The sequence below is a fragment of the Coloeus monedula genome, assembly GCF_965178545.1.
Source record: "Coloeus monedula genome assembly, chromosome: 27".
Taxonomy (NCBI): Eukaryota; Metazoa; Chordata; class Aves; order Passeriformes; family Corvidae; genus Coloeus; species Coloeus monedula.
In genome coordinates, this window is record NC_138807.1 from 5,795,110 (window position 1) to 5,815,673 (window position 20,564).

Consider the following 20,564-nt stretch of genomic DNA (forward strand, 5'->3'; position numbering starts at 1 on the left):
AATCTTTATAGAAGGATATAAATTTCATTGTTCTTTTCATTGTTCTTTTTTTAATTTAATGCTCACTGTTACCCGTCCAATTCCACTTTATCCTGTTTTTCTGGGTGACAGGGAGCTGAGTCATCTTACCCCAAAGGGGGTGGTGACGTTTTGTCCTTGCCTGTGGTCAAGGATTAACTTCTTCCCACCTGTGTTTGGCAAAAGAATTTGGCTTCAGCCTCCTGAGGGAGGAATTCTTTCCAGCCTGGGGCAGGGGACAACAACAGCAGTGAAGATGCAGCCTGGGATTCACCGGGAACAGGCTCCCACTGATCTGGGGGTGTTTGGTAGGGACCTGCCACCCCCATTTTCAGGTGCATCCCAGCCCTCTTTACCTGGAAATCTCATCAGTGTTTTATCCAAGTCAGGGAAAATATCCCATTCCTAATTTCAAGGCTGGAGTCAGAAAAATAAACATGAAAGGAAAATGAGTTTTTAAAATATATCCAACCTCAGTCCCTTGTTCTGCTGTCACTGAGGGGCTCCTGGGTTCTGCTGAGGTCAAGCACGAGCTGTGATTTCCCAACATTCAGGCTCCAACCAGGAGACCACTGGATCCAAGCCATGCACTCCCTGCCCTGTTAACTGTGTGATATTCCCTGTTCTGGGATGTGCCTCCAGCGCAGCAGCAGCTGGAAGGGACCAATCCCATTTTCCTGTGCAGACATCAACGAGTGTGAGCGGGACCCGCTGCTGTGCCGGGGCGGGATCTGCATGAACACCGACGGCAGCTTCGAGTGCATCTGCCCCCCTGGGCACGAGCTGACGGCCGAGGGCAACACCTGCATCGGTGAGGGGGCACAGCAGGGATCCCACAGGGAGCCCTGGAGCTCCTGCAGGCGTGTGGGTATCTCCTTCCCATCCCCCAGGTCCCATCCCTGGAACTGCCCAGGGCTTGGAGCAGCCTGGGCTAGGGGAAGGTGTCCCTGCCCATGTCCCTGCCCACGGATGATCCTTAAGGTCCCTCCCACCCAAAGCCTTCTGTGCTTCCATGATGAGTGGGTCCAGCTCATCCAGGAGGAGGGACCAAGCTCATTCCCAGTGTTTCACTGTTGTTCGTTCTGCTGCTCCCTTTGACCAATGGGACAAATCCAGTTTGGACACCCAGGGTGGGCACCAGATGATGGCCTGAGCGTGACCTGAGCAGGGCTGGCTGCTCAAAGTGCTCTTGTTCCCTCAGACATCAACGAGTGCTCCCTCAGTGACAACCTCTGTCGCAACGGGCGCTGCGTCAACGTCATCGGCACCTACCAGTGCTCCTGCGACTCGGGCTTCCAGGCCACGCTGGACAGGCAGGGCTGTGTCGGTGAGTGCTCCCCCAAAGGGTCCCTCCAGAACCTTGGGATGAGCCCAGAACCCTCCTGGGCTCGTGTGTGTTGTAGTATTCAGGGGGTAAAGCAAAGGGGGAACATCCTGGATGAGTGACAGCCAAATCTGTGCTGCTGGCAAGGGACTGTCACCGGCTGTGAGGGCTGTGAGGGCAGTGCCAGGGGCTGGGGAGAAGGAATGAGGTGTTTTCTCCTGGCTGGGGGAGATTTGTGTCCTCTTCTCCCACCCAAACTGCTGCCTGGGCTCTTGTCTATGCAGGGCCAGGGGTTGGGCTGGGTGATCCCTGAGGGTCTCTCCCGGCTCAGGCTGTTGTGTGGTTGTCCCCAGACATCGACGAGTGCACCATCACCAACGGGGGCTGTGACACCCACTGCTCCAACTCCGAGGGCAGCTACGAGTGCAGCTGCAGCGAAGGCTATGCCCTGATGCCAGACAAGAGGTCCTGTGCAGGTCAGTGGCCACCTTGGCTCTCGTAGCCCCAGGGACCTCTGTGTCCCCCCCCAGTTGGTTCCAGGATGAGGGGTCTCACTTTTAAGTCCCTTGCAGAGAGGGGATTTCCCTGGGTGGATGATTTTGCTTTGCACTGCCATGTCCAGCCCCTCATGATTTGGGATTTCCTCCTGCCCCCCGTGCTCCTGCTGTGCCTGTTCACTGTGTTCACCTTGGCACGGTCTCCTCTGTGCAGATATTGATGAGTGTGAGGATAATCCCGACATCTGTGACGGGGGGCAGTGCACCAACATCCCTGGGGAGTACCGGTGCCTCTGCTTTGACGGCTTCATGGCATCCCTGGACATGAAGACCTGTATTGGTGAGGCCCTGGCTGTGTCCTGGGCGTGTCCCAGCTCTGCATCCTGTCCCCAGAGCCACACCAGGGTCCTTGGGGTGTCCCATGGTTGGTTTTGTCCTGCAGATGTGAACGAGTGCGACCTCAACCCCAACATCTGCCTGCACGGCGAGTGTGAGAACACCAAGGGCTCCTTCATCTGCCACTGCCAGCTGGGCTACTTCGTCAAGAAGGGCACCACGGGGTGCACAGGTGGGAGCTCAGCACCCCTGGAGCCGGGGCTGCCAGTGGCAAAAATGGGAAAACCCTCCCAGAGCTGCCCTGGAGAAAGCCCCATCCCAGGGTGCTGTGTGGGGTTGCTGTGGGATGTGCTGGGAGCCCTCCTGGGCAGGCACAGAGGGCCAGCAAGGCAGGATGCAGGCAGGAACCCACCTGTTCCCAGGTGGTGGCCAAGCCAGGAGCCTGCCCTTTGCCCAGTTGTACCCTCAGCCCCAGGGTACAACCCCGGGCAGCCTCTCCCCCAGAGCCCTGGGAGCTCCGGGAGCCGTCGGTGCCCAAAGCCCGGAGCGGGACCATCCCTGGCTCAGCCCTGCTGTGCTGGGAGAGCTGAGCTGTGCCAGCCCTGGTGTCCTTCCTCTGCAGACATCGATGAGTGTGAGATTGGGGCCCACAACTGTGACATGCACGCGTCCTGCATCAACGTCCCCGGCAGCTTCAAGTGCAAGTGTCGCTCGGGCTGGCTCGGGGATGGCCTCAAGTGCAACGGTGAGTCCTCCTCCAGGGGAGGCTGATCCCTCTCCAGGTGCTCTGCAGGCAGCTGGGAAGGCTGGGCTGAGCTTCCACTGGAGCACCAGGAGATGGAGGAGCTCAGCCTGGAGCAAAGCAGTCTCAGGGGGAACCTTCTGGCTCTGCACAGCTCCCTGACGGGAGGGTGGGGTTGGGCTCTGCTGCCAGAGAACAGGACAAGAGGGAATGGTGTCAAGCTGTGCCAGGGGAGGTTTAGGTTGGATATTGGGAAAATTGGAAAAATGTCTTCATAGAAAGGGTTGTCCAACCCAGGCCCAGTCACCATCCCTGGAGGGATTTAAAAGCCGTGTAGATGTGGCACTTGGGGACATGGTCAGGGCTTAGCAGTGTCCTGGTTGTGGCCGTAGAGGCTTCCAGGGATGTGTTGGAGCCTCCAAGTGCCTGGACAGTCTCCTGGGCCGTTTGTGTGCCCCTGTAGCTGCCCAGGCTCAGGGGAAAGGCAAGAAAAGGTGACCAAGGCCAGGCTGGACAGGGCTAGTGGAAGGTGTCCCTGGGGGTGGAACTGGATGATCCTTAAGGTCCTTCCCACCCAAACTGCTCTGTGGTTCCGTGGTAAGCGGGTCCAGCTCATCCAGGAGCCCGAGGTCATTCCAGATTAGCCAGGCCAGGCACTGACAGCGTGTTGTCCGTGCCCAGACCTGGACGAGTGTGCGACCGAGGAGCACAAGTGCAACCTGAACGCCAACTGCGTGAACACGCCCGGCTCCTACCGCTGCGCCTGCCGCGACGGCTTCAACGGCGACGGCTTCTCCTGCTCGGGTGAGCCTGGGGCTGGCAGCAGGAACGGGACTGGGACAGGGACCAGCCCCTCTGAGCCACCAGCCTTGCTTGGCGCTGCCTGCGGCTGTGGTTCCCCAAAGCACGTGTGCCCCAAAGCACAGGGCAGCCTGGTCTGTGCCACAGGGATCTCCAGCAGGGACCCAGCAGCTCCTCACAGGTGTTTGGGGAGGCTCAGGGCCGTGACAGGAGCTGCAGCCTCCCAGCAGTGGGTGGGCACAGGCTCCTGGGGTCCCCAGGCTGGCTGGGGGCAGCTCCCACCCCTGTGTGGACACTGTCCCTCCCTGCAGACGTGGACGAGTGCGCGGACAACGTGAACCTGTGTGAGAATGGGCAGTGCCTCAACGCGCCCGGCGGGTACCGCTGCGAGTGCGAGATGGGCTTCAACCCCACCGAGGACAGCAAGGCCTGCCAGGGTGAGTGCCCCGGGCTCTGACTCCCTCCTGGCCTTCTCTGTCCTCTGCTGTCACCTCCTGATCCAGCGCCGGTGCCAGGCTCCTGAGGTGCCACCTCTGCCACTGGCTGCAGTTGGTCCCCAGCCCTCAGAGAGGCTGGGCTGAGCTGGATTCCTGCCAGATGGAAAACCAGGAGAACAGGGGTGAGGGGAGAGAGTGGGAGAGGGTGGAGTGGCCCAGCTCTCCCAGGAGATTGTCTCCCACGGCACCAGAACCGTCCTGGGGTGGGTTGGTCACAGCTGGGCAGGAGAAGCCTGTCCTGGCCCTCACCCTGCCACAGCCTGTCCCCAGCTGTCCCTGTTTTGCAGACATTGATGAATGCACCTTCCAGAACATCTGTGTCTTTGGCACCTGCCAGAACCTGCCCGGGATGTTCCGCTGTGCCTGTGACGATGGATATGAGCTGGACAGGAGCGGGGGCAACTGCACAGGTCAGGGCTCCTGGGTGAGGGTCCCGCTCTGGGCTCTGCTGGGCTGGGCTGGCCCCAATCAGTCCAGCAACCCTGTGATGTCTTTGCTGCTGGGGGGTGGCCAGGAGGGACAGCTGGGTGTGGCTCTGCTCCTCCCTTCTGCCTCTGGGCAGGGTGGTGGCAGTGGCACAGGGCAAGATGTGTTCTAGAGGGGCTTTGCCTCACGTGAGGGACACCCTGGGCACAGAGCTCCAGCTGGGCTGGGCTTTCCTGGCAGTGCTCACCTTGACCTTCAGTGTCCATCTGTCCATCCTTTCAGACATCAACGAGTGTGCAGACCCTGTGAACTGCATCAACGGGCTCTGTGTCAACACCCCTGGCAGCTACCTGTGCAACTGTCCCCAGGACTTCGAGCTGAACCCCACTGGGGTGGGCTGTGTGGGTGAGTGGGGACCCCCCTGACACCCTGGGGGTCCTTCTTGGTGGTCCCTTGTAGCTGGAACTGGTCACAGTGAGGCTGTCCCTGCCTGGCTGTCCCTGCCTGGCTGTCCCCTGGGTTTAACCCACGTCCTGTCAAGTGTGCCCCACCTCGTGTCGCTGTCACCACTGTGGGTGCCCCTCTTGTTGAAGCAATGTTACTCCAGGGCAGCTCTGGAGCTGTTTAATTCCCTGGCAGTGTCCAAGGCCAGGCTGGACGGGGCTTGGAGCAGCCTGGGACAGTGGAAGGTGTCCCTGCCCATGGCCAGGATGACCCTTCAGATCCCTCCAGCCCAAACCATTTGGGATTCCATGATCCCACACAGCTCCCAGTAACCCACAATTTTTCCTTATCCCTGGAACATTTCACGTTCCTTTGCAGCCCGTGGCAGGGGGTGGAACACGATCATCTTTAAGGTTCCACAATTCCATGATTCCGTTCCTCCTGCACCCACAAGCTTTCCAGGAGAGGCTTTGCTCACACAGCCCTGTCTCTGTGCAGATACCCGGGTTGGGAATTGCTTCCTGGACACACAGGATCGAGGAGATGGGGGCATCTCCTGCAGTGCTGAGATCGGAGTGGGGGTCACTCGGGCCTCCTGCTGCTGCTCCCTGGGCCGTGCCTGGGGCAACCCCTGCGAGCTCTGTCCTCCGGCCAACACCAGTGAGTGGGGAAAAGCTTGGGATGAGCACGGGGTGGGAAGGAGGGAAGAGAGGCAGGGACGCTTCCCGATGGATTCTCAACTCCGACTGGAGGTGCCGAGTTCAGGACTTGCTGCTCCAGGCAGGGCAGGGCAGAGGTGAAGCGGGGTGGGAGAGACCAGGCTGTCATGTCTGGGGGATCCGAGCTGGGATCCTTCATTCCCGGTGCAGTGGGCTGGGGGAGGGAATGTGGAATCACCCCCTTCCAGGGAGGGCAGGCTGTGGGATGGCTCCGTTGGCTCGGCAGGCGATGGGGATCGAGCTGCTCTGTCTGAGCCCCAGACACATCCTCATGGCCTGTTCCTCCTGGGATTCTCCTGGGATTCTCCTGGCTCTCCCCACCCCTCCTGGTCCATGGGAGCCCTCTCAGCTCCCCCGACTGCCTTTCTCCACAGCCGAGTACAAGACCTTGTGCCCTGGGGGAGAAGGGTTCCGGCCCAACCCCATCACTGTCATCCTGGAGGGTGAGTTATCCCTATTCCCATGGCCCTTCCCGAGGGATGGGGTGCTGGGGGACCCCAGCCCTGTGGGGACTCTGTGCTGTGGCACTGGGCTGATGGGTGCCCACTGACCACCAAGTGATGGACACAAAGTGTGGCTCTCCTTGGCCACGGTCCAGAGCAGGGCTGGGCATGGTGGGATGAACTCTCTGGAGCTGCGGGGTGGCACAGGCAGTGAAAATGTCCCACTGCTGTCTCTCCTCAGACATCGATGAGTGCCAGGAGCTGCCAGGGCTGTGCCAGGGCGGGAACTGCGTCAACACCTTCGGCAGCTTCCAGTGCGAGTGTCCCCTGGGCTACTACCTCAACGAGGACACCCGCATCTGCGAAGGTACCAGTGCCAGGGACGGGGGACAGGGGTGACACCTGCTGCAGGGGCTGGGTGTTGTCCATGGTGGATGGCACACACACGTGCCAGAGCTGTGTGTGTGCATCCCAGCTGCCCCAGCAGTGGTTCTTTCCCTTCCAGATTTCCTCATCACAAACCTGTCCCTGTGCCAAACCCACCCATCCCTCGTGCCAAGCCCACCCCCACCCCACCCCGTGCCCTTCCCCACCCGTGCCCAGTGCTTTGACTCCTTTATCCCGCAGACATTGACGAGTGCTCTGCCCACATCGGGATCTGTGGCCCTGGCACCTGCTACAACACCCTGGGCAACTACACCTGCGTGTGCCCCCCTGAGTACATGCAGGTCAACGGGGGAAACAACTGCATGGGTACGGCTCCAGATCCCTGGGGAGGGCTCAGGATTCATGGGGAGGGCTCCAGATCCGCGGGGAATGGGCCAGATCTGTGGTGAGGGGTCTGGCACTGCCCTGTGCCCGACCCTGGGGCTGTGCTGAGGGGATGGAGCAGAAGAGCTGGGAACAGGGGCTGGGATTCAAAGCTGGACGTGGCACTCAGTGCTCTGGTCTGGGTGACAGATGGGGCATGGATTGGGCTCAGTCTTGGAGGTCTTCCCTCCCATTCTCGGGGCCGGCAGTGCCATTCCCAGGGCCGGCAGTGCCATTCCCAGGGCTGGCAGTGCCATTCCCAGGGCCGGCAGTGCCATTCCCAGGGCTGGCAGTGCCATTCCCAGGGCCGGCAGTGCCATTCCCAGGGCCGGCAGTGCCATTCCCAGGGCTGTCCCGAGCCCGGCTCTGCCGTTGCAGACATGAGGAAGAGCGTTTGCTACCGCAACTACAACGACACGTGTGAGAATGAGCTGTCCTTCAACATGACCAAGAAGATGTGCTGCTGCTCCTACAACATTGGCAAGGCCTGGAACAAACCCTGCGAGCCCTGTCCCACCCCTGCCAGCCGTAAGTGCCCTCACAAGGTTCCTGTGCCACCCCTGCCAGCTGTAAGTCTGTCCCAGGTGATCCCTGCCACCTCAAGTTTCCTGTTTTCCCATGAAATTTGGGGCATGGACACCAACAAGATAGAGGAGAGGGGAGAGCACCCTGGGGGTGACTCCAAGCACAGTGGGGAGCCCCTGCTGCCTGTCAGACCCCAGTTCCAGCACGGTTGTCCCTCACTTAACCCCCCCGTCCATGGGCACAGCCATGACCTCGGTGTTCCCTTTCCAGCCGAGTACCAGATCCTGTGTGGGAACCAAGCCCCCGGATTTATCATCGACATCCACACAGGGAAGCCCATTGGTGAGTAAATCCTGCATCCCCACGGGGCCAGGGCTGCTCCCGACCCTCTGCTTCCTTCCCAGGCTGCTTGTGAGCTTCTGCCCTTCCCCTCCCCTAGGGAATTAAGGGTTAGGGCAAGGAAAAGAGGCTTGGCAGTGCCAGAGACTGCGGAGGTGGGAGATGAGTTCTCCCAGCATCTCCCAGCATTCCTGGGGGGAATGCTGATGTTGTGGGGCATTCTCGGGATGCCGGGGCAGGATGCTGATGTTGGATTGTGTGCAGATATCGACGAGTGCAGCGAGATCCCGGCGATCTGCACCAACGGCGTCTGCATCAACCAGATCGGGAGCTTCCGCTGCGAGTGCCCCATCGGCTTCAGCTACAACAACATCCTGCTCATCTGCGAAGGTACCGCATCCCAGCGGGAATTCCGGCACCTCCCACCCCCAGCATACTGCCCCAGGGGCTGCCAGCAGCTCCACGGCGGGGATTCCTGGCATGTCCTGCACAGGACCAGGAGCTGGACGCGGTGATCCCAGCGGTCCTTCCCAAGCTGGGCTGGTCCCACTGGGTGCAGCGATCCCAGCGCTGCCTCAGCCATTCCCGGGACAGCCCCTGCTGGATTTATCCCGGCGTTCCCGGTGCCATCCAGTGTCCCTGTGCCCTGTGTCCCTGCAGACATCGACGAGTGCAGCAGCGGGGAGACGCTGTGCCAGCGGCACGCGGAGTGCGTCAACATCCCGGGGAGCTTCCGCTGCGAGTGCGCCACCGGCTACCGCCTGTCCCCGGGGGGAGCCTGTGTGGGTAAGGGGACACCTCAGGGACACCTGGGGGACACCTCAGGGACACCTGGTGATGCCTTTTCCTGTTCTTAAAATCAAGAGTCATACACGGTTAGAAGGGGAAAAGGGATTTTACCTTGGTATTTATTTTAAGGATCCTTAGGTGCACACGTCCAGGTCATATGCATCGAGATGCACCCCACCGAGTCTATCTCTGTGTCCCCGTGCCCCCCCAACATTGGGTATAACATTATAGGTTTTGCTAATTAGCATATCTATCAAAGATTCCCCAATGAGAGGCTCAAGTGAGCCCCCCTCCCCAAGGAACCTTCCCCTGGATGGTTCTACCTTGGTTTACAGAATGTGTTCTGGAGAGGACCTTGGGCTCTGGGGCACACTGATCCCTAGCTACGAAGCTTCTAAAATGTTTAGTCTCTTAGCTTGACAAACGAGTCCAAGAATGTAGGCAAAAAGCACTGAGAATACAGAAGTTGTAAAAAGGTATAACAGGGGTATAAAAGAAAAGACAAAAATTTCATGGCATCACTGGGACACACCTGATATCACACACCCCTTTTTTTTGGGATGGCAGCACATAAATCTCGTTGTGATGAAGTCAGCTCTCCAAAACCATGGGCGGGGCTCTGCTCTCCCCCTCCCCATCCCCTCCCTGCCCCTCACCTGGACCCCTCGGCTCCGTTTCAGGTCGCAACGAGTGCCAGGAGATCCCCAACGTGTGCAGCCATGGGGACTGTGTGGACACCGAGGGCAGCTACGTCTGCATCTGCCACAACGGCTTCAAGGCCACCGGGGAGCAGACCATGTGCATGGGTCAGTGTCACCCCAGGGGGACACAAGTCCCTGACACCCCAGGGTGCTGCCAAGGACAGCCAAGTGTCCTCCCTGTGCCGTGCAGCCACCCGGATTCTCAGGTGTGACCTTGTCCCCGCAGACATCGACGAGTGTGACCGGCAGCCCTGCGGCAACGGGACCTGCAAGAACACCGTGGGCTCCTACAACTGCCTCTGCTTCCCGGGCTTCGAGCTCACCCACAACAACGACTGCATGGGTGAGTGAGTTCCCCGGAGCCCTGATGCCATGGATGACCCACGGGGCCAGCCCTGGTGGCCAGCGGTGGCTGTGTGTGGCCACAGGTGACACTCTGACGCTCTTGCTCCGTCTCTCTTCCCGTTTCCCGCTGCTCTCCGGCCCGCAGACATTGACGAGTGTTCATCCCTGGTGGGGCAGGTGTGCAGGAACGGGCAGTGCATCAACAGCGTCGGCTCCTTCCAGTGCCTGTGCCAGGAGGGGTACGACCGCACCCCCGACGGCAAGAACTGCGTGGGTGAGTGTCCAGGGCAGTGTCCAGGGCAGTGTCCAGGGCAGTGTCCAGGGTCCGCTGGCTTGGCTGGTGCTGTGCCATGTGGTCCCCAAGCTGGTCCCAGCAGTGGGATTCTCCAGAAGTGCTCACAAGTCCCCAGGAAGCAAAGCCTGGTCATTTAAATGCCCACAGAGAGCTGGACTGTCCCCTCCCTGCCTCCATCTCCCTTCAGGCCTGTGCTGTCCACGTGCTGGGACCTGCAGGCAGTGGGAGAAATGTCCTGTCCCTGCCCTAAAATTGTACCAGGAACATCTTGGGAACCATCCTGGAAATGTCTCCCCTGTTCCCTGTCACCTTTGGGGCAAGGCAGGGCCTGGTACACCCAGGGCACCCCCAGGTGCTCAGAGCAGAGCCCAGACCCCATCCCTGGCTGTTTTCCCCCTCTCCAGACATCAATGAGTGCGTGAGCCTGCCCGGGACCTGCTCCCCGGGCACCTGCCAGAACCTGGAGGGCTCCTTCCGCTGCATCTGCCCCCCTGGCTACGAGGTGCAGAACGACAACTGCATCGGTAAGGTCGGCTCTGTGCCCCCGTTCCCAGCACGGCACCTGGGCACCCTGACCTGTCCCATCCCAGGGGCATCACCACCCCCAAATCTCTCCTGGAAGCCAGGCAAGACCAGCTCTGGTGGCACAGGAGGCTCGGGGGTGTTGCTGTGCCCGTTTTCCCTGAGGGAAGGTTGGGGGGTGAGGCAGGGGTGGTGTCCAGCCCCCAAACACCCCCCTCACCTGTTCTCCTGACCTCTGGGTGCCCCGTGTGTCCCTGCTCCTCCCAGACATCAACGAGTGCGAAGAGGAGCCCAACATCTGCCTCTTTGGGACGTGCACCAACACCCCTGGCAGCTTCCAGTGCGTGTGTCCCCCGGGCTTTGTGCTGTCCGACAACGGCCGCCGCTGCTTCGGTCAGTGCAGCCGCTCCTGGGGGGAGGGAGCAGAATTCCCGGGATTCTCCCTGACCTTGGCACGCCCCCATCCTCCCCCAGACACCCGCCAGAGCTTCTGCTTCACTCGCTTCGACAACGGGAAGTGCTCCGTGCCCAAGGCCTTCAACACCACCAAGGCTCGGTGCTGCTGCAGCAAAATGCCCGGGGAGGGCTGGGGAGACCCCTGCGAGCTGTGCCCGCAGGAGGGCAACGGTAGGGACGGGAGAGGGATGGGGGTGTCCTGGGGAGAGGGATGGGGGGTGTCCCCGTGGGAGCAGTGGGTGTGTCTCCATGGGAGCGGTGGGTGTGTCCATGTGTCCCCATGGGAGGGATGGGTGTGTCTCCATGGGAGCGGTGGGTGTGTCCCCATGGGAATCCCAGGAGCCTCCAAAGCCCATTTCAGCTGCTGGGAGCAGAATCCCTTCAGCACATCCCACTTCTCTGCTCTCTTCCAGTTGCCTTCCAGGAGCTGTGTCCATATGGCCATGGGGCCATCCCAGGCCCGGGTGACACCCGGGAAGGTGAGGCAGGGTGGAGGGATGAGGAGAAATTTGGGCTGGGGGGTTGTTGCCTGGGATCAACCAGAGCTGGGCTGCAGGAGAGCGGGGAGGGATCCTGGGGGGGACACGGGACTGGGCACCCCCCAAACCCCGACTGCCCAGCGGGGGTTCATCCCTCAGCTCTGGAGAGGGAACACCTGAAACTCCAGGGATCACCTGAGCATCCCGTGTCAGTGCTGAGGGGACAGGGCTGTTTGTGGCTGTGTGAAGCGTCGTTTTCCATTCCCAGATGTGAACGAGTGCTCGGAGAACCTGGGCGTGTGCATCAACGGGGCCTGCATCAACACCGACGGCTCCTTCCGCTGCGAGTGCCCCTTCGGCTACAACCTGGACTACACCGGGGTCAACTGCGTGGGTGAGGCTCTGTGGGGGTCTGCATGGGTGCCCTGCTCCCTCCTGCTCCGTCCCTCTCGCTCCAGAGGCGATGGATCGCTGTGGGTGTGTGCTGGGAGGGAATCGCTTCCCTTCCCTTCCCTTCCCTTCCCTTCCCTTCCCTTCCCTTCCCTTCCCTTCCCTTCCCTTCCCTTCCCTTCCCTTCCCTTCCCTTCCCTTCCCTTCCCTTCCCTTCCCTTCCCTTCCCTTCCCTTCCCTTCCCTTCCCTTCCCTTCCCTTCCCTTCCCTTCCCTTTCCTCCCCTTCCCTTCCCTTTCCTCCCCTTCCCTTCTGGGACAGTTTGAGAGCTCCCCCTGCAAGAGCCCAGCCCAGCCCTCCCCCATCCCCGTCCTCCTCACGCTGCTGTGCTCCCCAGACACAGACGAGTGCTCCATTGGCAATCCCTGTGGGAATGGCACCTGCACCAACGTGGTGGGAGGCTTCGAGTGCGCCTGTGACGAGGGCTTTGAGCCGGGGCCCATGATGACCTGCGAAGGTAACAACGCCTCGTTCCACCCACGCTGGGCTGTGGGGGACCCCCTGCCTGGGCCAGCCCCCCGTGGGTGGTGTGGAAAAGCTGGATGGGGCTCCTCTCCACACGGGGCTCCGCCAGCTCCCTCTGGAGCCCAGGAGGAGGCCTGGAGACCTGGATGAACATGGGAGCTGCCTCCCCAAGGACCAGCAGCCCGTTCCCATCAAAGCTGCTGGGACACCAGGGGCTCTGCAGGGGGATACCACGGCAGGAGGCCTTGGTGGAACAAAGCTCTCATGGGATGGATGCCCGGGGAGGGTGGCTCTGCCCTGGGGAGTTCCTGCCCTGCCGAGGGCACCGGGGTGAGTCCTGTCCTGTCCTCTCCTCCCTGCAGACATCAACGAGTGCTCCCTGAACCCCCTGCTCTGCGCCTTCCGCTGCATCAACACCTTCGGCTCCTACGAGTGCACCTGCCCCTCCGGGTACGCCCTGCGGGAGGACAGGAGGATGTGCAGAGGTAAAACCCCTTCTGCAGCCAGCAGGGGATGGCCCAAACTGTCCCCAGCCCCTGCACGTGGCCAGGTGTGTATGGGGAAGGTGGGAATTCTGCGCTGGCATCTCTGGGCTTTTCTCCCATCACCCACCTCAGTGTCCTGCTGGTAGAAGGGAATTCTTCCCTGGAAGGCTGGGGAGGCTTCCCAGAGAAGCTGTGGTTGCCCCATCCCTGGAATTGTCCAAGGCCAGGCTGGAGCACCCTGGGACAGTGGAAGGTGCCCCTGCCCATGGCAGGGGTGGCACTGAATGAATTTCTAAGTCCCTTCCAGCCCACCTCATTCCATGGTATTTTTTAAGCTGTGTGCCAGCCAGATGGAGCAGTGCAAGGGTGGCAGAGCTGGGGCTGGCAGGGCTGGCAGGGGCTCTGATGGGGTCTGAGGCAGAGCTGGGGCTGGCAGGGGCTCTCATGGGGTGTCGTTGCAGATCTGGACGAGTGCGCAGAGGGGCTGCACGACTGCGAGTCCCGGGGGATGCTCTGCAAGAACCTCATCGGCACCTTCATGTGCATCTGCCCTCCTGGGATGCAGCGCAGGCCCGATGGAGAGGGGTGCACAGGTACCAGGGCAGGCTGGGGGCACTCCCGGGGCATGGACATTGTCCTCTCCGAGGGATCCTCCACGGAGCTTTGGTTTACATCCTTCTTTCTTTTACATCCTTCTTTCTTTTACATCCTTGGGCTCCTCCCTGGGCTCTCCCACGTGTCACAACTTCCCGAGTGTCCCAGTAGGACACACAAAACCTCCGTGCATCCCTGGAGCCGTGGGTCACCCCCAGGGTGACACAGCCCTGTGCCACATGTCCTTCCCTTTGAGTTTTTCCGAGTCTGTGCCAAGCTGCTTTTGGAATGGGCAGGAATGAACAACCCAGAGCTGCACAGCACAGAGCCAGCCCAATCCCAGCAGCAGCTGGAGCAGGGACAAGCCAGGGAGGCTGGATTCCGCCACCCTACTCTGGGAGAGGTCTGGGGCGGGTGGAGGTTTCTCCCAGGGCGGGTGGAGGTTTCTCCCAGCTGCATAAAAACATGGAATTGATCCTCAGGGGCTCTGTGAGGGCGTTCCAAAGGGAGGGGAAGCTGGGAAGGTTTGTCCCTGGGCTCAGCAGGGCCGTGTGCGGTGCCTCCCTGGCAGATGAGAACGAGTGCCGGACCAAGCCCGGGATCTGCCCCAACGGGCGCTGCGTGAACACGGCCGGGAGTTATCGCTGCGACTGCAACGAGGGCTTCGAAGTCAGTCCCTCGGGCACCGAGTGCATCGGTAATGCCCCGGCCTGGGCAGCACAGGGAGCTTTTCGGGTGTCAGGGGGGCTCAGAGAGCGGGAGAGGGACTCAGGACAAGGGATGGAGGGACAGGACACAGGGAGTGGCTTCCTGCTGACAGATGGGATATTGGGAAGGAATTGTTCCCTGGGAGGGTGGGCAGGCCCTGGCACAGGGTGCCCAGAGCAGCTGTGGCTGCCCCTGGATCTCTGGCAGTGCCCAAGGCCAGGTTGCACGGGGCTTGGAGCCACCTGGGACAGTGGGAGGTGTCCCTGCCATGGCAGGGGTGGCACTGGGTGGGCTTTAGGGTCCTTTCCAACCCAACCCATTCTGGGATTCTTTGCTCCTGAGCAGGAAAGTTGTTGGAGCATCACCTTTATCCAAACCCCCCCATCCTCCCCGTCGGCCCTGGCACCGCCTGCTCCGTTACCCTGGTGCTGGCATTGCCTCAGATCCAGGATTTGTGTCCCCTTTTCCTGTGCCCAGACACCCGCCAGGGCTTCTGCTTCACGGAGGTGCTGCAGACCATGTGCCAGATGTCCTCCACCAACCGCAACCTGGTCACCAAGTCCGAGTGCTGCTGCAACAGCGGGCGCAGCTGGGGCCCCCAGTGCGAGCTGTGCCCCCTCCCTGGCACTGCCCACTACAAGAAGATGTGTCCCCATGGCCCCGGGTACTCCACAGATGGCAGAGGTGAGTGGGGCACAGTCCCCCTGGGAAGTGGCCAGGACAGGCCTGGGGCAGACAAGGAGCCTCTGCAATGTTCTGTGGCCATGGAGCTCTGGCTCTCTGGGAGAATCCAGCCTGCCCCAGTGTCGTGGGATGAGGGGGAGCTTCAGCCCTGCCTTGGCCTTGGATTTATGGCTTAATGTTAAGGAATCCCTGTGGCCTGCAAGGTCTGAGGATGGCAGATCAGGTCTATTATAAAATGAGTTATTTATTGAACAGGCAGGAGATAACAGATGAAAGATCTTAATCAGTTACTCCACAGTGTAAAACTAAAAACAGCTACTGGTAGATTACAGCAGAACATAAACAGTGCAGATACTGAGGTATTAAAGCTGGCAGAAGAAACAGGATTTATTAGGAGCCAAATGTAAGTTAGCATGGAAATGATGATAATTAAGCGGAGTCCTTCACCCAACCTCCATCCCTGCTCTGGGGGGAAACCCCACACATATCCAGGGAATGTGCAGCAGATTTCTGCTTTGTGAAAGTTCAGCCAGAAATCCAGTTTATCTTTGCAGCTCTCAGGTTAACAGGGGGATGTTCATTGGCAGCTGGGAGCTGCCAGACCACGGTGCCAAAATAACTCCAAGACACTTGTCCTGTTTGAGTTGTCTGATAACAAACCACAGATAAGCTCTTGGGGAGGTGAGCTGGGCTGGCACCTGGGCACAGAGCAGCTCTGGCACTGACAGCTCCTCCCTTCCCTCCACAGACATCGACGAGTGCAAGGTGCTGCCCAACCTGTGCAGGAACGGGCAGTGCATCAACAGCATCGGCTCCTTCCGCTGCCACTGCCGCCTGGGCTACACCCCGGACATCACAGGCACCGCCTGCCAGGGTGAGCCGGGCTGGGCACCCTGCACAGGCGCCCTCCCTGCGCTTTCTAACCCCCCGGGACCCGCCCTCCCCCCGGGAGCTGTGGGTTGTGCAGGGCTCTGGATACTGTGCCCTGTTTCGTGCCCCTCTGCACCTCGAAGTCACCTCTCCGTGTGGTTTAACTCCTTAAAAATGGGGTTCCCTGTCTTCCCTGACCCCAGGAGTCATAGGGACTGGCAAGGACTGGGGTCCAGAGGAAATCTGGGAGCAGCCAAGCCCTGCCAGGCAGCACAGCTCGTTCCACCCAGCCTGAGCGCCACGCTGGGAATCCAGATGTCGGCATAAAAGGCACCTCTGGAATCACAGCTCTGTCCCCACAGGATTTGTCCCAGATTTGTTGTTCTGCCTCAAACTGAGCTGCTCCCCCAAAGCCCTTGGCTCTGCTCACCTGGAGAATGAAAGCAGGGTGTTTGTCCAGGCATGCCAGGATCCATGGGGATATCTCACCCCTGATCCACAAAACCTGGGATCACCTGATGTCCAGGAGCCCCTGGGTGGGCTGGGTGGCCCAAGGGCTGGAAGGGACCCTGCCCCTGATGTGTTTTGTCCCTGGAGTGCAGATCTGGACGAGTGTAACCAGTCCCCAAAGCCCTGCAACTTCATCTGCAAGAACACCGAGGGCAGCTACCAGTGCTCCTGCCCCCGGGGCTACATCCTGCAGGAGGACGGGAAGATCTGCAAAGGTACAGAGCCAGGAGAAGGAGCAGGGAGCGGCTGGGAGAGAGGGGACAGGGCAGCCAGACATGGAAAAATACCAGCAGGTGGATGTGGGAAAAGGTGCCACGCTGGGCTGGTGCATGAGGGCTTCATCCTGCCACACTCCAGATGTGCCTCATCAGGGAAAAAATGCTCCTGGCCCTTTCCTGGAGAGTGCACAGCACATCCCGAGCTCCAGGGAGCTTAGACCTGCATGTCCCCTGCACAGGGGCTGTGCCTGGCATTGTCACCAGCCAGGCTGGGGCTGTGCCCACCTCTCCCAGGCTGAGGCACCACAGTGTGAGGAGCCTGGCCTGGGGATCTGGGAGAGCCTGGGGTTTGTGAATTGCAGGAGAGGCAGGGAAACATCCCTGCATCTTCCAGATGTGTCCGTGTGTGACCCTGAGGTGGGGAGAGGTTTGTTCTTCTCCCGCAAGAACTTTGGGGGTGCTGCTCCTGGGCTGGTTCTGTGCATCCACAGGGACACTGAGGTGTCACAGCCTCAGGCCACAAAGACACCTCAGTGGGATAAACTGAGACCCTCTCCTTGTCCCTTCAGACTTGGACGAGTGTTCCACCAAGCAGCACAACTGCCAGTTCCTCTGTGTCAACATCATCGGGGGCTTCAACTGCAAGTGCCCCCCTGGCTTCACCCAGCACCACTCGTCCTGCATCGGTGAGTGCAGAATTCCCTGCCCTGCACATTCCCACGGAGCAGCCCCAGCTCAGCAGAGGCTTCCCAGCCCCCAGACTCTGGCTCTGAAGCCCTGCCCCTCTCCAGCCACCCCGGCAGGGTCTGCGTTGTCCCTCTGCTGCTCAGCCTGGGCTGAGCCTCACCGTCTGAGGTGGCCACAGGGCCAGGGATGGACTTTCAGGTGGCCACAAACTCCTTCTGGTGTTTTGCAGACAACAACGAGTGCACAGCTCAGCCCTCCCTGTGTGGAGCCAAGGGGCAGTGCCTGAACACCCCGGGCAGCTACAACTGCGAGTGCCAGAAGGGATTTTCCCTGGACAGCTCCGGGGTCAACTGCGAAGGTGGGTCTGGGGCTCCAGGGTGGCTCCGTGGGGAAGAATTCCTGGGGCACTCCCAGGCTCTGAGGAGGCTCAGTCCAGGTGGGAAGTTCAAGGAGCGTTTGGACAACACTCCCAGGGACAGGGTGGGATTGTTGGGGTGTCTGGGCAGCACCAGGGGTTGGGCTGGATGGTCCTTGGGGAAAGGAATGGTCCCATATCCCACCAGAGATCTCAGCCTGAAGCAGAGCAGAGCTGGTGACAGCCCAGGCCACACCTGGAATCAGGAACCATCCAAGCAGGGATGTCTGGGAGCCGGGGGTGTCGCTCAGCTCTGAGCTGCAGAGCCAGAATTGGGCACAGGAGCCACCCACCCCCAGGAGCACCCTGGAGGGTCCCTGAGCCTGCAGCGGGTGGGGCAGGGGAAGGTGTCTCAGGTCCCTGTGTGTCCCTTGGGTGCAGATGTGGACGAGTGTGACGGGAACCACCGGTGCCAGCACGGCTGCCAGAACGTGCTCGGGGGGTACCGCTGCGGCTGCCCCCAGGGCTACGTGCAGCACTACCAGTGGAACCAGTGCGTGGGTGAGTGGGGGGCCCGCCTGGGGGAGGTGTCCCCTGCCTGGGAGAGGTGTCCCTGCATGGGGGAGGTGTCCCGTACCTGTGGGGTGCGTTCTGTACCTGTGGGAGGGCTCTCTGTGGGATGTATCCTGTGGGATGTATCCTGTACCCATGGGATGCACCCTGTACCTGTGGGGGACATCCCATGATTCCATGATTCCATACAGATGAGAACGAGTGCTCCAGCCCCTCTGCCTGTGGCTCTGCCTCCTGCTACAACACCCTGGGCAGCTTCAAGTGCGTTTGTCCCTCGGGCTTCGACTTCGACCAGGCCTTCGGGGGCTGCCAGGACGTGGACGAGTGCTCGGCCGGGGGCAGCCCCTGCAGCTACGGCTGCTCCAACACGGACGGGGGGTACCTGTGCGGCTGCCCCGGGGGCTACTTCCGAGCAGGACAGGGGTAAGGGAGCGGCCAGCGGGGCATTCCCAGCTGGGGATTCCTGGAGGATGTGGCACAATCCTTGTGCAGCAGCATCTCCCGCCCCACTTCCCTGATGCCAGGGTCAGTGCAGCTGCCAGCAGATGCTCTGTAGATCCACACAGTGCAGGATGGAGATGAATTAATCCATTAATTAATGACACCAGGCACATCCTGTGCCATGTCCCACACCCATGTGTGACCCTCTGGGTGGTTCCCATGTGGAGAACCCGGGAGTGGTGACATTTCCATTGGAATCATGGATCTGAGCTGGGTCTCTCTGCTCTTCTGCCACTAGCCACTGTATTTCTGGCTTGGGATTTGGGAAGGGTCCCTACCTGCCTGCGCCCCAGGAGGAGGATGAGGACAACCTGCTGTCCCCCGAGACCTGCTACGAGTGCAAGATCAACGGGTACCCCAAGAGGGGCCGGCAGCGGCGCAGCGTCAACGGCACGGAGAGGCACCAGGTGAGAATTGCAGGGCATCCTGGAGGGGCTGGAGCAAGGCAGGAGCTGGATCCCTTGGGATCCCATTCCCTCAGTCCAGGCAGAGCCAGCAGCTCATCCATGTCTGCCTGGGTTTCGCATCCCCAAACCCTCTTCTGAAACCAAGGAATGAAGTCCACGTTTCCCATCCCTGGAAGTGTCCAAGGCCAGGTTGGACGGGACTTGGAGCAACCTGGGATAGTGGGAGGTGTCCTGTTTTTAAGGTCCCTTTCAACCCAAACCATTCCATGATTCCATTCCTTGGAGGGAGTTCTGGCCTCTGCCTGAGACTCTCCCAGGAATTTCCCAGCCCTGGGCAGGAGAGGTCATTTTAGGGCTTGGAAGGAGAATGGCTCTGAAGTTACTGATCCTCCCCAGGACGGGGGCTGTGTGCTGGGGGTTCAGTGCCAGAGGCACAGCCAGGACACCAAGAAACTCTTGTGGGAAACGAAGGACCAAAACGAAGGACCACGGACATCGTTGCTGCTTCTCAGAGCTGATTTGGGGCTGAATTTCCCTAAATCAAACCCACCTTCCCCCGGGCCTGAACTTCCCTCCTAAATCCCACTCACTCCCGGTTCCTCCCCAGGACCACGCCGTGAACTTGGCCAGCATGGACGTGGACGCGCCGCTCTCCATGACCCTGAACCTGTCGGAGCTGGCGCACAAGGAGCACATCCTGGAGCTGCTGCCGGCCGTGGAGCCGCTGGAGAACCGCGTGCGCTACACGATCTCGCAGGGCAACGAGGAGGGGCTGTTCCGCATCCACCACAAGGAGGGGCTCAGCTTCCTGCACCTGGGCCGCAAGAAAATCCTGCCGGGCACGTACCTGCTGGAGATCGTGAGCGTGGCCCTGCCCCGCCGGCGGGAACTGCACAAACTCGAGGCCAACAACCACCTCGACCACTTGGCGGGGGAGCTGGGCCAGGCGCTGAGGATGAAGCTGCAGCTCCAGCTCTACTAAAGCCACGAGAGACCCCCCAGTCCCACCCGACAGCGCCGCCCTTCCCCTCGCCACCCACCCCGGGAACAACGGGCTCCTCTCCTGCCACCGCCGCCGCCACCGCCGGGACAGCCATGGGAAACGTCCCTCTGGGATCAGCAGCCTCGGGGGATGCTCTGCTCCTGGGGGTGCCTGAGCCAAGCCCAGAAGAGCCGAGCCCAGAAGGGCCAAGCCTGAGCCACAGCTCACAAAGCTCCCGCAAGCTCTGCCAAAGAACCCAAGCTCCTGAGCAGGGACTCTGCTCCCTCTGCTCCTGCCTGCCCCCTTGTCCAGGACACTCCGAGCTGGCACGGGCGGTGCCCTGGGGAGCTGCCTGCTCTCCATGGCCACATCCCAGGAAAAGTGAGGGGATCTGGGGGCGGCTTTGGGAGGAGCTGTGGCTCCGTGTGATGTCCATGCATTTCCCAACAGCTCCTGGTCCTGCTCTGCTTCTGTGCTGGGATGGTGCTGCAGGATCCATCCCATCCCTGGCCTGGCTGAGCTCTGTATCCCTCTCTTCTCCATGGTCCCTGGGCTTCTGGGGGCTCCT

At 60.8% G+C, this 20,564-nt stretch overlaps 1 protein-coding gene across 1 annotated transcript in view; it reads left to right on the plus strand.

Moving 5' to 3' along the window:
- LOC309582524 (fibrillin-2-like) overlaps nucleotides 1-19,996 on the plus strand; it is a gene marked incomplete at both ends in the record, with an annotated part of 63,374 nt that extends 43,378 nt beyond the window's left edge. The window contains 39 exons of the mRNA XM_082297705.1: nucleotides 704-829; nucleotides 1,220-1,345; nucleotides 1,696-1,818; nucleotides 2,054-2,179; nucleotides 2,282-2,407; nucleotides 2,798-2,920; nucleotides 3,599-3,721; nucleotides 4,030-4,155; nucleotides 4,503-4,625; nucleotides 4,924-5,046; nucleotides 5,584-5,745; nucleotides 6,179-6,247; nucleotides 6,489-6,614; nucleotides 6,875-7,000; nucleotides 7,436-7,585; nucleotides 7,853-7,924; nucleotides 8,186-8,311; nucleotides 8,582-8,707; nucleotides 9,391-9,516; nucleotides 9,638-9,754; nucleotides 9,902-10,030; nucleotides 10,456-10,575; nucleotides 10,841-10,966; nucleotides 11,048-11,200; nucleotides 11,443-11,508; nucleotides 11,777-11,902; nucleotides 12,295-12,414; nucleotides 12,785-12,907; nucleotides 13,369-13,500; nucleotides 14,073-14,198; nucleotides 14,687-14,893; nucleotides 15,642-15,767; nucleotides 16,366-16,488; nucleotides 17,061-17,177; nucleotides 17,408-17,536; nucleotides 17,975-18,094; nucleotides 18,298-18,529; nucleotides 18,846-19,014; nucleotides 19,622-19,996. Coding sequence (XP_082153831.1) covers nucleotides 704-829; nucleotides 1,220-1,345; nucleotides 1,696-1,818; nucleotides 2,054-2,179; nucleotides 2,282-2,407; nucleotides 2,798-2,920; nucleotides 3,599-3,721; nucleotides 4,030-4,155; nucleotides 4,503-4,625; nucleotides 4,924-5,046; nucleotides 5,584-5,745; nucleotides 6,179-6,247; nucleotides 6,489-6,614; nucleotides 6,875-7,000; nucleotides 7,436-7,585; nucleotides 7,853-7,924; nucleotides 8,186-8,311; nucleotides 8,582-8,707; nucleotides 9,391-9,516; nucleotides 9,638-9,754; nucleotides 9,902-10,030; nucleotides 10,456-10,575; nucleotides 10,841-10,966; nucleotides 11,048-11,200; nucleotides 11,443-11,508; nucleotides 11,777-11,902; nucleotides 12,295-12,414; nucleotides 12,785-12,907; nucleotides 13,369-13,500; nucleotides 14,073-14,198; nucleotides 14,687-14,893; nucleotides 15,642-15,767; nucleotides 16,366-16,488; nucleotides 17,061-17,177; nucleotides 17,408-17,536; nucleotides 17,975-18,094; nucleotides 18,298-18,529; nucleotides 18,846-19,014; nucleotides 19,622-19,996 — 5,264 coding nt within the window. The remainder of the gene's footprint in view (nucleotides 1-703; nucleotides 830-1,219; nucleotides 1,346-1,695; nucleotides 1,819-2,053; nucleotides 2,180-2,281; nucleotides 2,408-2,797; nucleotides 2,921-3,598; nucleotides 3,722-4,029; nucleotides 4,156-4,502; nucleotides 4,626-4,923; nucleotides 5,047-5,583; nucleotides 5,746-6,178; nucleotides 6,248-6,488; nucleotides 6,615-6,874; nucleotides 7,001-7,435; nucleotides 7,586-7,852; nucleotides 7,925-8,185; nucleotides 8,312-8,581; nucleotides 8,708-9,390; nucleotides 9,517-9,637; nucleotides 9,755-9,901; nucleotides 10,031-10,455; nucleotides 10,576-10,840; nucleotides 10,967-11,047; nucleotides 11,201-11,442; nucleotides 11,509-11,776; nucleotides 11,903-12,294; nucleotides 12,415-12,784; nucleotides 12,908-13,368; nucleotides 13,501-14,072; nucleotides 14,199-14,686; nucleotides 14,894-15,641; nucleotides 15,768-16,365; nucleotides 16,489-17,060; nucleotides 17,178-17,407; nucleotides 17,537-17,974; nucleotides 18,095-18,297; nucleotides 18,530-18,845; nucleotides 19,015-19,621) is intronic.
- Between the last annotated feature and the right edge of the window lie 568 nt (nucleotides 19,997-20,564).